Raw genomic sequence first — 12,323 nt, 5'->3', positions numbered from 1 at the left:
CACCCCAAACTCACAGTACCAGGAGGTTTGTATTTTAGCACTGGTTTTACTGCACATTAGGCAGAAAACATCCACACAGACATGTAAGTAGTGCACCCTGCTCCAGATATAAAGCTGCCTCAACAGTGCATTAGCAATATAATCAATCCATACCTTTCCATGGACCTGTATTGTTGCCCTTCTCTTTCTGTGTTTCGTACTGATTTTGCAGTGTGTAAAGTGAGGTTTACAGTAAAATTTACCTACAAGAGGGAAACATCAGTTATAGGACATGTTATCTATACATATATGGAAAAAATCACTGTTGCATCTCTAAAAAAAATGAAGCCAGGATAATGAACAGTTGGCAGCCAAAGGAATGGGAAACCTGGCACTGACACTGCTAAACAGCTCTGAATAGGTTTCTTTTACAGATTTGCACATTAATTCAATAACACAAGGTCATTTATCTACCTCTCAGGTATAACATTAATAAACAGCAAAAAAACAACATCCCATAAATACAAAGTCACAAACCAAAACAAGACATCAAGCAGAAAAAAAAAAGTCAAATAATCAGCTCAAAAAGACGACTTTGCAGATTCTCCAGACCAAAAAAGAACCACTTTGACCTTGAATCTTTAATCCTTTTGCAGAGGGACATCAGGTTAATAAGCGGATCTACTCAAATAATTTGGAAGGGGCAAAGGAATTTTAATTCGGTTTGATAATTCCATTCCAAACTAAAAAAAAAAAGAAAAAAAGAAGGCTCTAGATGGGATGGAGCACCCAAGATCTGAACCTCCTGTTCTACAGCAGGCTGGAGCCTGGAATAAATTACACTGTGCTTGGCCAGTCCTACTGCTCTCAACTCCTGACCATAACATCTTAAAAGAAATAACCTATATTCCCTGCATCCATGTAAATCTGCCACTACTATGGCTTGTTCTTATAGATCACATTATTTAATGGCCAGTTTTAAATGAGAGATAAGAATAACTCTGTACTATTAGAGAAACCTCACTCCCTCTGCCTCCCCTTACTTTGACCTGTGATTGGACAAAGTGCATTTTGGTCACTCCACTTATTTTCCACTGAGGATTTCTTCATTTAAAGCTCAGGCCTGTCATAACTCAGCTCTTTTGAAAGACTAGGACTGCAAGTACAAGGACTCAAAAGATCAGCACGGACACAAACACCACACTTGGCAGACCTCCTCCTGACCGTGCTACTGGGCCAGATTTTTTCCCCAGTTCCACTAAAAGCACCAATACTTAGACATTTCAAAATACTCTTAAATAGCTCCTACATTACCTTCTTCAACATCAAAGGCATAAATTCCTAGGCGGAGTGTTGTAGAACATATTTCACACTTGAAGCACTCCCTGTGAAAGAAGTGGCCTTCTGCACTCAGCCTCTCCATGACATAGACCCGCTTCTTGCAGAAATAACAAATGTCACTCCCCCCGATAGACATGGGGAACTCTTTTCGCAGAGAACCCTGTTAAAAGATAAAAAGAGAACATAAGGCTGTGGCCCCACACCCAGATATAAATCCTGATGAAGGGGGCAGCTGCTTTAGCTGCTTGAAGCGTCACACGGCACCCTCCAAGCACAATTACAGTAAGCATCAGGCAGCTTTTTTTATTACTTGTTATTGCAATTCTGTAGGTTTATGCAGCAATTAATAAATCTGACATCACGAGGACTTTAAAGGGGTGACTTTCATGCTGGCCTTGCATCCAGGTTCCCTCTGGGAGTTCACCAGCATTTCAGTTACTCAGGTCCAAGAGCAGCACCATCCCCGAGTGCTCCCTCGTCACCCTGCACCGCCCTGGGTCAGGGACTCGTGTCTCTCTCAGGAGGTGAAGGCATACTTCACCAGCCTCAAACAGATTTGCATCTGGAGCCAAGCAAACAGATGCCCTGAAGACTCAGTTCAGACACACTCTGGAGGAAAATGCAGGCTTGTGCTTTAAGGTCCAGGAGGAAAAGCAGACCGTCTTCAACGCTGCTGTCTGAAGCACCCTTCCCATCGCCACAGATGTGCCTCCCCTCTCAGCCGTGCTCCTCCTGAGACTACAGCCCAAGCTGGGGCTTGGTTAGCTTTAAAAATCAGTTTGTTTCCTACCACAGACATTCAGAACACTTTTAACACATTCAAAATATAATCCATATTAACAATGTGAAACTATTCTGAAAGTTTGTTGAAATTAGGCTGACAATTAACGTTCTTTAATTGTCACAAACCTCATCCCCTCTTAGATATACATGCAAAGGGTACAGAAAAGTGAACTAGGAATTGATTAGATGCCACTGGACTTCCCTTTTCTTATCAGAGGCAGGTATGAGGATGTTACTTTGCATTACTGTATTATGGTTGGTACAGATGAGCATGCTGTGTCAGCCACATCCACCACCACCTCCCTCCCCTTCCACCATCCCTGCTGCCACAGGAGAGGTACCACACGTGGGATGGAGGAGGAAAAGTCCAAGGCACATTCAAACAGCAGCACAGAGTCCACACAACTCATCTTTCATTTGCGAGCAGAAGGTGGCCTTGGAATCATTTTTAATGTTAAGTAGAACTCACAATTGTCATTGCCACGTTGTCCTGGGCTTAAAAGTTGAGAGCTATTCCAGATCTGCCATTAGCAGTCCGTTTTGCTCTGATGGATCATTTTAGAGCATCAATCTTTCCAACCAACCAACCATGCAAATGGAAAACCACACAGATGTGTTCTTAAAAACAAGGTGTTAATAGATCAGATAGTTACAACGAAGCTGAAACAACTGAGTTTAGTGCTGGCTGGTAAGTAAAGTGTCATCATCACAACACAACACCTTACTTAGCTTCCCAATACCTGACAGCTCTGAGCAGTGGAGGCAGCAGATGGAGAGTCAGGAATGGGGCAAGAACCTGCAGCTCTGTCCAGAGACCGCTTCTGAATTCAACACAGAACAGTGTCAGAGTTGAGAAACAGCCCTCTTCAAAAGGAGGCACGGTGATTCAGCACTTTTGTGTTAAAAATAACTGCATAAGCATGCACAAAACTTTCTTTAGAAGCCACCCTGAGTAATAATTGTCTTCTGTTACTAATTCTACAGTAATTACATTTAATAAAAGCCTCCTGAAGTTTTAATTCACACAGTCAAGTAATAAAAATATGAATAGAAGATGTGGTGAGCAACATTTCCATCAGCATATTGTGCCAATGCGTACTTGACTCTTTAGTAAGTGTTAGACTAAGACCCTTCATAAGGCTTCAAGTGCTCCACAACTGGGGTCTTAAGCGAGGATGGCATTCTGGGAACACCACTCTTAAGTGAAGTTACTGTTTCTTTGTGGGTTTAGTCTTACCAGTTCAAGCTGTGGCTTGGGCCTGTGATCATTCACATACAGATTTACAAGAACTTCAGCCACAGCTCCAATTGCACATGAGACCTTTCCTACAGTCGTCTAACCAGGAAAGGGGAGAAGATGAAGAATAGAAGGAAGAGCTTTAGTTACCCTTGAAAGAGAATTTAAAGACAAAAAAGGACAAGAATGATTTGGACACGTGCAAACATCGATAAAGGGAGGCAGGAGAAAGAGCAGAAGGCAGGTCCAACAGAGCACAAGCACGTTAATGCGTGACCAGCATGGTCCAGGTGGGGCCACAGAAAGCTTCTGTGCAGCCCACATACTTTTCCCTGAGGCTGATGGAGAAATTCCTGATGGGAGCAAATGCTTCTCCTCAAGGCCTCCTGCTATGTTCATGAAAGGCTGAGCTGGGAGCTACTGCCTGGCTATCTGAGCTGGACATTCTGACATTAAAAAAACCCTATTGTTCACTTCAGCTTCTCTGGGACTTGGTTATTACATTTCAGAACAGGAGTGGGCTTGAGCTCCACATTAACTCTCCACAAACTGTGACATTTCAGGGAACATTCTAGGAAAATGTGCGAGCCAAGTCCCACACAGAAATGTTTTGTTGATGCTCACAGGGCAACCATTCGCCCTCTCCCCAGTGACTCATTGTAATTCCAGGGAAAACTGAAGAAACTACACTCATGAGAGGGAAACATCTCCTTTAACCAGCTTCATCACACTGCTGCAGTCATGAAAGGCTGCTTTTAACCAAATTTATCAATCTGGCCTGCAAAGACACAGCAGTTGCTTAGGCTGTGGCTCCAAAAGCACAGTAGACAGACTGATAGTCATCAGCATGACCCATTCTTCCCTGCCAAAACACGTGCCTGGGCACTGGAAAAGGGGAAGGATGTGTGTGCAGGAGTGTGCGAGTGGTAGCAGGTAGGTAGGTAACTCTGGTCCTGAAAAAAAGACAGTAAACACTTCACAGATTTACAGAAATATTTTCTACCCTAAATCAAATTTCCTGTAGTGATTTAGATTTTTGCTTTCTAGTCAATGTAAGATCCCACAACCCCTCTGGTAGCAAATGCAGCCAGGGTCATCCTGGTCTGGCCAGGGATCTGGTACTCTGCTTCTGAAGCCAGGGCATTGTTTTTCCCGGGAGGATAAATACATGATATCATATCTTACACTCCATTTGCCTCTCACAGAGCCCAAATCTTAAGGAAGTCCCCCTCTTCTCAGTGAAATGATTTCTATACTGCCACCACACCAAGTCCTGCTAATTGAAAGGTTTTAAAATACCAGAAAGTTACCATGAAGAAGGGAGAAAAATATAAATGCAACGGTATTTTCAGTACTTTAAAACTATTTTAAAGCATTTTCTATCAAGTTTAAAAACACCTATAATGCACTGTGGGTGGGTTTTCAAAAATTAATATGGATAAAAAAAATTCAAGGGAACATGTCCAACCCTTTACTGCTCCCTTTATCTTTTGGGAATTATCTCATAATTAACTTGATATCCAGGCAGGTACAAAATATACATGTTAAGAATACAAAGGCCTTTTAAGGAACAAGTTTCTGTACTGTTTGGTTTTGTTTAACATAAAAAGACTTTAAAATATTATTCAATATCTGGACAACTTGTGGGTAACCACTGCGAAGGAAAATGCTAATTACATACCACAATGCTGTCCTAAGTGGTACACCAAATTATAAACCAATACAAGAAGTGCTACTTGCTGCTACAGGAAAACTACATTCCTTTCATTTGTTTAAGAACATGGAACAAAAAAATTTTCCTCCCCAAATTCTGCACCTCTGAATATGCTGAGCAATCTCTAGGCCACGTACAAGTTCTTGTCCACAAGCTCCAAGGTAAAAGAAAGTGTTCAAAGTCAGGTGAAGCAGAAAGTTTTCCTTGAACTAGATAAATGCTGGAGCAGTCAGTTAAATAACAAGGCTGTGCATAAAGTGCAAGCAGCTGAATTTCAGGAAAAGTATCCTTGAGCCCAAACTACACCTTGAAATTAATCAGGTTGCCTTATTGCTGTTCTCCACCCATTGGAACAATCTATGTCAACATTAAAGCAGTCAAAACAAGAAAATTGCATGTTTATACATACTTCAAAAATGTTATTAAAAGGAAATGTTCCTGTAATGAATGTGAATTCACATTCCAAGTAAAAGCAAATGGGATTTCAATTTAATTTAGTGTCAATGCCCTCAAAACCATGCTTTAACTTTTGGTCAGCCCTGAACTGGTCAAGAGATGCTCGTTGTACATCCCCTCCAACAGAACTATTCTGTTGTGTCCTGTTCAAGTGCCACTCAATCACCAACAAGAAATAATCCGGGCAGGATGAGGCTCCACCAGGGCAGCCCCAAGGGCAGCTGGCACCCTCAGAGACATGCAGAGAATGTCCTTACAGCCCCTGAGGCTACTGCTGTACGTGAAGTCACACACACAGCTTTGCCATGCTGAGGTCACTGTCTGCATGGAACAGGCCACTGCTCACAGTTCAGGCAGGTTTATGCCAGCAGCTTTAAAGCCTTTATGAACAGGAATCTTAAAGAGTTACCTTACATGGCAAATTTCAGAGAACAACCAGAAAACACTTAAAAATCCCAGGTGTTGGCGATTTACTCAGACTGCTGACCTGTCAGTGGCACGCTGCTTTTCAGCAGGTTGATCAGGGTGGCTATTCTGTATTTCCTTGTGCTATTATTCAGAACTGCAGAGCCAGCCAAGTAAACCTCAGTAGCATTCTCATAAAACAAAGGAAACATGCTCTCTGTCTCCAAAAGCATACAATGCTTTCCCTTTGTTCTTTCATATCCTTAATGATTTTCCTGGTCTTATTTTGCTTTGAGGGTGATTTATTTACTTTTGGTACAACCTGCTACGTCTATTTTCCCTCTGAGATAAACAACATTTGAGTAATAAGTTACTGTGTGTAGGAAACACCCAAGCCCTGCTTACTGCTGGTAATTAAGAGTCACGTCACTGAAGGAAAGTAGTTGGTCCAAACTCTGCAGGGAGCACACTGATTGCAGGAACTTCTCAGTTCTTACGACACACTGTGTGGATTCACTCATGCAAAGCTCAGATGAACAGTGTTTTATGAAGGTCAATCCAACCTCAAGCAAAAACAGGAATAACCAAAGCCCAGCCTGTAATCGAACATAGGCTGAGTCACAATTCTAGCTATGTGAATTTTGACAGCTGATTGAAGCTAGAAGGTACTTTTGATTATTACTGGCATATTGCACATAAAAGGCAATTCTTAATAAGTTGTAATGACTGCATGGCCTGAAAGAAACAATACAGTCCCACAGTCTTCTTTTCAAGTGTTCCTTTCAGGACTTACACTTAATAGCAAGTGTCTGTAATTAGACAGTATGATTTCATAGCCACCCTTTTCAATAACTGTGTCACCAAAACTAATACTGTTTCAATGAAAACTCAACAGGTGCAACGGATCATCATGTCTGGTAACAACCTCAGAACTCACCTGAAATTAAAATGACAGCACTAGCTATTTAAAACCATGGGAGGGTGCTGATATTTATAGGTCTTATACCATGAAGCCTTACAGAACTCAAAACACTTCTATTACCTTCTGGTTTTCTGCTGGGGAAAAAGCAGAAACACTGACAGCAACACACAGGAGCTCTTCCTGTTGGGTTATCAATCCAAAACACGTTCTGATACTGAAGTCTAGTCTTACCTAGTGATAATTCTAAAAACAGAGACTAGAAATACACATTCTGAGACCTATAACCCCCCTCAAGATAACACAGACACAGGCAATTCCTGGTACACATTCACCGCAGAGAGGTCCAAACGTATTGTTGAATTATCATGCACAGCACTTGAAAATGCACACTGCATCTGAAATACTGCTGGATTTTTATTTATATAGCACTGCACATTTAGTCAGTGTTTTATAGAGTAGGATAAAATTTTCACATTCTGAAAAGTGTGCAATCGATAAGGATAACACACAGGGACAACAATTTGACCATGAAAGGGCATGGACAGATTCTATTAGCACAGCTGTCCCACACAGAAGGAGTAAAAGATCACCTGATCATTACCAGACCTGCTGTTTAAAAGTTCTCCAAAATGCCACACAAAATGCACCATATGTACACCTATGAAACACATACAGTGTACAAGAGGCCCTGAGCTGTACAACCTATGGAGCTGTGTATGCAGGCATCAAGATGCTCATGCATGTAGATCTGCCAAAGCGTAAATGCAGTCCTACTTAACCAGCCAAATATTTACCCAGTGAGATGAACATGTATTTACTGTGCTGGTGACAGAACTAGATTTTCTTGCTTCAGCTGTGCTGCATTCTGCCAGTATCTCTAGAGAGAGCACTTTTCAACTGAAGTAAACTCAGCCTAAGTGAAACCAAGTCACAGCAAACTATTAGTTTACTGTTGTTTAAATACAACAGTAAACTAATAAAGGCTGTCCGAGCACTTAAAACAAAATGCAGGTTTTAAAATATCCAAAAAAAAAAAAAAAAGAAAGATTGCACAGGACAAAGGCTTTCCAAGAAAAGATGTTAAAATCCCAATGAAATTACTGCTCACAGAGTTTCCATATGATTAAAAGCCTAGTTCTCATATTCTAAAGGGCTTTTCAGATAGCTTGGGTTTGGGGTGGGTTTTTTTTTTTTATTCTCTTTGCAGAGTCACAATAGCTCTCCAAATCAAATGAGCATCAGCCCCCAGTCTTTTGGAAACCATGACTTAGCTTAAAACCCATCACATGCATTACCTCTTAGGTCATAAAAAGTAAGAGGTAAATCCAGGCAAAGGAATTATTTGGAAACTGAAGGGAATTAGGGGATTACTGCAGCAAGGCACCTGCTGAGTTTGCAGTGTCCTTGAAGGGCCATGTACATTGCATTTCCCTGGGGATTGAGAGCCAGGCAGTCATTTCAACACAGCCCATTAACATCAGCCTAAGTAGGAAGAACTGAGTATCTCTGACTCAAGTGTCATCTCTTTCATTCAGAATATGCATGTTTCCTTTCCATAAGGTCTGCTGTTACAAAGAACTGAATTCTAGCTGTTAGTATGCAGAAGCAAGTTTAAAGTACACATCATTGACCAACCAACAATAAAATGTCTGTACTGGTAAGTGCTCATACAATTCTAAGACATCTTCTGGTTAAAATAACCATTATTGTGCAGGTTTTCCCCTGCAGACGAGACAGATATTCTTAAGGAAAGAAACACAAATGCCACCCAAGAACAACTAACCAACCCCACAGCATCCTGTTTGCTTTATAGTGTGAAGCTTTCTTCAGCATGCCTGTGGTATTATCTAACAGCAGACCATTTAAAATAAGCAGCAACGAAGAGTGTTCAGAATTGAAGTAAAAAAATGTTAACTATTTGCATTGTTCTTCAGCTTTTACCTGAGCCATTTCTGATGACGACAATTTCTCTTACAAACATGCAGAACTAACAACAGTAAACAAAGTTAAGTTTGATTTAGACGTGAATTACAACCTATACAAGAGGTCTGCTGGCAGCACCTTCCATCCAAGCCATTTCTCAAGCAGCTTGAGTACAAGTTTGGGTTTTACATGAAAAATCTCTTTATAATAGAGTACCTGTTGAGAAGAAACAGCAGAGGAAGCTGAACCAACAGATGATGAAGCAGCAACAGCTGAATGATGAGGTGGAGAGCAAGAGGGAGTTGGGGGCTGAGAATAGGATAAGCCTTTAGTAGGTAGCTTATTCTGTATAGAGCAGAAACAGGAGAGTTATCCAAGAGACAGTGACATCAACACAGGTTAAGTTCACAATCAGGCATCAAAAAAACCAGGAAGGTAACAATGACACAGTTCTACCCCTCTCTCTACTTGTGCACAGTAAGGAACCATGGAAATCATCATGGCATCTTCATGGTAAATGATATTATTGTACTGATTTTTTAATAGAAATATTCACAGTGCACAGTAAGATAGTGCTGGGAGAAAGCATAATGAAATCCAGGAAAAACCAGAGTGCGCCAAGTACCACTGCTCACCAGCTGATTAGGAACTGTGAGCCAGCAGTGTGTGCTTAAGCACAAGACAGTTTATTTGAACACACTTCTCTCCAGCCAAAGCACTCTGATTAGCTTTGTGATTCAGACTGTTTTACCTCAATTAAATTATGCAATAATATTTAAACAACGCTTTTTACTAGTTTCAGTGGAATCCACGTTACTTTTCAGATCCACACAGAATGAAAGGAAAGTTAAAACCAAAACCACTGAAATTTTTTTCCCTTCATGAATTCTTATACGTCTTCCAATTCAGCAGTTCTTCAGGTGCAAAACTTAAAATTCACCTTCGGAAACTCCATGTATCCAAACATTGAGGCGAGATGTGCTGCTTTCTCTTTAATGTTCTTTTTATGGAATTCCCTATTTGCTATGGTCTGAGCTCTTTTCTGCAGTGACAGCCAGGGAAGGACAGCCAAGAAAAGAGAGAGAGAGATTTCAGTTAAAACCACATCCATCAACACAGCATAGAGGTTTGTAGAAAGACTTCTTACTGTCTTAATACAACCTACAGTCAACAGAGAAAAAGCCACCAAAAACAGTACACAGAATATCACAGGCAGTTAAGAGACAGAAAGGAAAAGAATTTGCTTGTCACCTGTTTCAGTTTTTCCTCCAGGTGCTGAAGACGCTCAAGCACTCCAGAAAGTACAAATGCAGCAGAACAGGCAGATGCGAGATTTTCAGAGGTTTCTGACAGACTGGGCTGGGGATCTGTTTTTTGCACAGTCTTTGCTCTCCTGGCCATATGATCAGAACCATTTAAAGACTGTTTGGGTTCCCTGACCTCGTGTTCACTCCTAGCTACCACCTGAAACTGGGAAACACTGGAAGTGAAAAAAACTCTGCTTTCTGCACTCCCATGCAGCATATGCAGCTTTTAAGGATGCTTCCGAAAGCGCGGCACAGTCATGCACATAACTAGAAGTAAAATGTTCTCACAACACTCTTTGCACACTATCTACTGCACCTCTGGTGCTTGTGCACATGCACTGAAATAAATCACAACTTATGCAGGCCTTGACATCCTTCCCTAGGTTTGTGAGTTTTTGTGAATAACCTCAGAAAGCATCAGTGCAGAAGAACTACATCTCCTTCTAGGGCTTAGAGAAAAGGTTTTGGGTTGGTTTTTTTTAGCATCACATCTGCCCAAAACTAAGCTTATAATCAAATTATATGTATGAGGATTTCAGCAGTATTTCTTGCCATAGTTCTAGATCTAGTCTGACACAAGTCAAGATATACCCTATTTCAGATTTAAGGCATTTTCTGAGGAGTTCAGAACACATATCTGAATTTGAGTTTTCATATAAAAGAGCTTCTGACCTGCAGATTTCCACATGCAATACAGATCTCATTTCACTGCAGACTGCTCTTGAAATGCCACTACAGGATGTTTACTTCGATTTAAAACTCTGATGTAAAGTGAATATCAATACTGTTTGAGATGAGATTGCTTTCATTGAAAATACTAAGAGAAAAATTTAGATTACGTCTTCAAAAAATTTTCCCCATATATGTGATGCTGCAAAAGAGCTTTCAGCAGAAATTCTTATCACAAGTTCTGCTTACAGAAATAAAACACCTGGGCATCAATATCAGCTTTTCAATGCTCAAGATTTTCTCTTAGACATTTTTGCCAGGTTTCTGTCTTAGCCTTATCATTACAATAGCCCAAAGCATCGAGTACATGCACAAATTTTCAGGTACTGCTGTAGTTTTCTCACATGTTCAGTGTAGCTGTGTAATTACATTTATACAATTTGAAGCCTAGATGTGATAACATAGAAATCAACACTTATGTTTTCAGGGCATTTCCACACTTTCAGAGAGTTTTCTCATCTGGAGAAGCAGGCGTAAAACAGCCTTAAACTTTTAATGTGCTTTTCACAATTCTCAGCTCAATGTGTCTGTGAACTCTGCAGACCCCATCCAAACATGGCTTTGTATACTGTGTAGCTCTGCAATGACAGTGAGTTCCCAGCAGTAAGAGAAATGCTGTGCTTGCCAGGTGTTACCCATTTTGAGCTTCCTACCTGCCTTTTTGGTTGAGGTGGAAGAAGGCTCGGATCCAAGGGTTTAGCAAAGCGAGGATTAACAGGAGGCTCAGAAGAGAGCAGGGCTGGTCTATCTGTTAGCTCCTTGTAAAGCATTTTTAAAATTGCAAAGACAGAGTGAAGGAAAAAAAAAAAGGAAGACAGTAAATAGGATTCAAAGAGTTTTTGAGGCAGAAAGAAATAAAAGCTGCTTTTAAAGACACAACTATGAAGCTTAACAACACGTTCTGCAGATTTTTGCCACCCACCCATTTTATTAACAACTTCTACCATCAAATATATCCTTGAAGTTGAACACGTTCAGTATTCTTTAAAAGAATTTTTCATCAAAATAGCTTCCTTCAGCATGGCCAAGGAAATCTCTGGCCACTTATACCACACAGAAAGCTCAGAGCATTGAAAGGAACCAGGTAGTGTGCAAACAACTTTGGTTCAAGGACAGAGAAAGTCACTGGACATCTATAAAGCCTACACTACTGGAGGACCTAAATATTTAAATAAACAAATGGATACAAGGAAAAAGAATTAAGCCACCATCTTTGTCAAAACATCAACACCTCGCTCATCTCCTTCCTTCAGATCTTTCAGGTGACAGATCCAAACTCTACTGATTCAAACTATTTCTGGCTGAAGTGTGATTTTTAGCTTCTCATCCCTACCTTTGCAGCATGGGATTGTTTTTAAAACACCTCTAGTCACACTAAAAACAAACCATGAAAACACTGCACAATGCACAAGTGCGTTCCACTCTGCCTAGTTTTGCAATGGAAATGGCAGCCAGACGTTCTCTTGCAAAAGATTAGGTTCCCTTTTAACGCTTCCTAGATTTTCCACAAAGAAAGAGTCCACAGGA

The 12,323-nt window shown here is 40.8% G+C and overlaps 1 protein-coding gene across 6 annotated transcripts in view; it reads right to left on the bottom strand.

Moving 5' to 3' along the window:
• MICAL2 (microtubule associated monooxygenase, calponin and LIM domain containing 2) overlaps window positions 1–12,323 on the bottom strand; it is a 107,682-nt gene that overhangs the window by 47,468 nt on the left and 47,891 nt on the right. For 4 of the 6 annotated variants that reach the window (XR_001859352.1, XM_017726308.1, XM_017726312.1 and 1 more), the window contains exons 17-24: window positions 11,450–11,554; window positions 10,012–10,230; window positions 9,701–9,802; window positions 8,977–9,105; window positions 3,341–3,439; window positions 2,844–2,924; window positions 1,294–1,480; window positions 154–242 (exon numbers count right to left, since the gene is read on the bottom strand). Coding sequence is in view for 5 of the 6 variants with exons in the window: in XM_017726308.1 (XP_017581797.1) it covers window positions 154–242; window positions 1,294–1,480; window positions 2,844–2,924; window positions 3,341–3,439; window positions 8,977–9,105; window positions 9,701–9,802; window positions 10,012–10,230; window positions 11,450–11,554 (1,011 nt within the window). In the remaining variant the exon portion in view is untranslated. The remainder of the gene's footprint in view (window positions 1–153; window positions 243–1,293; window positions 1,481–2,843; window positions 2,925–3,340; window positions 3,440–8,976; window positions 9,106–9,700; window positions 9,803–10,011; window positions 10,231–11,449; window positions 11,555–12,323) is intronic. The other 2 variants (XM_017726309.1, XM_017726310.1) reach the window with 2 other exon arrangements.

The sequence above is a fragment of the Corvus brachyrhynchos genome, unplaced genomic scaffold (genome assembly GCF_000691975.1).
Source record: "Corvus brachyrhynchos isolate BGI_N302 unplaced genomic scaffold, ASM69197v1 scaffold281, whole genome shotgun sequence".
Taxonomy (NCBI): Eukaryota; Metazoa; Chordata; class Aves; order Passeriformes; family Corvidae; genus Corvus; species Corvus brachyrhynchos.
The sequence above is the reverse complement of the archived record's forward strand: the minus strand, read 5'-3'. Positions and strand labels throughout refer to the sequence as shown.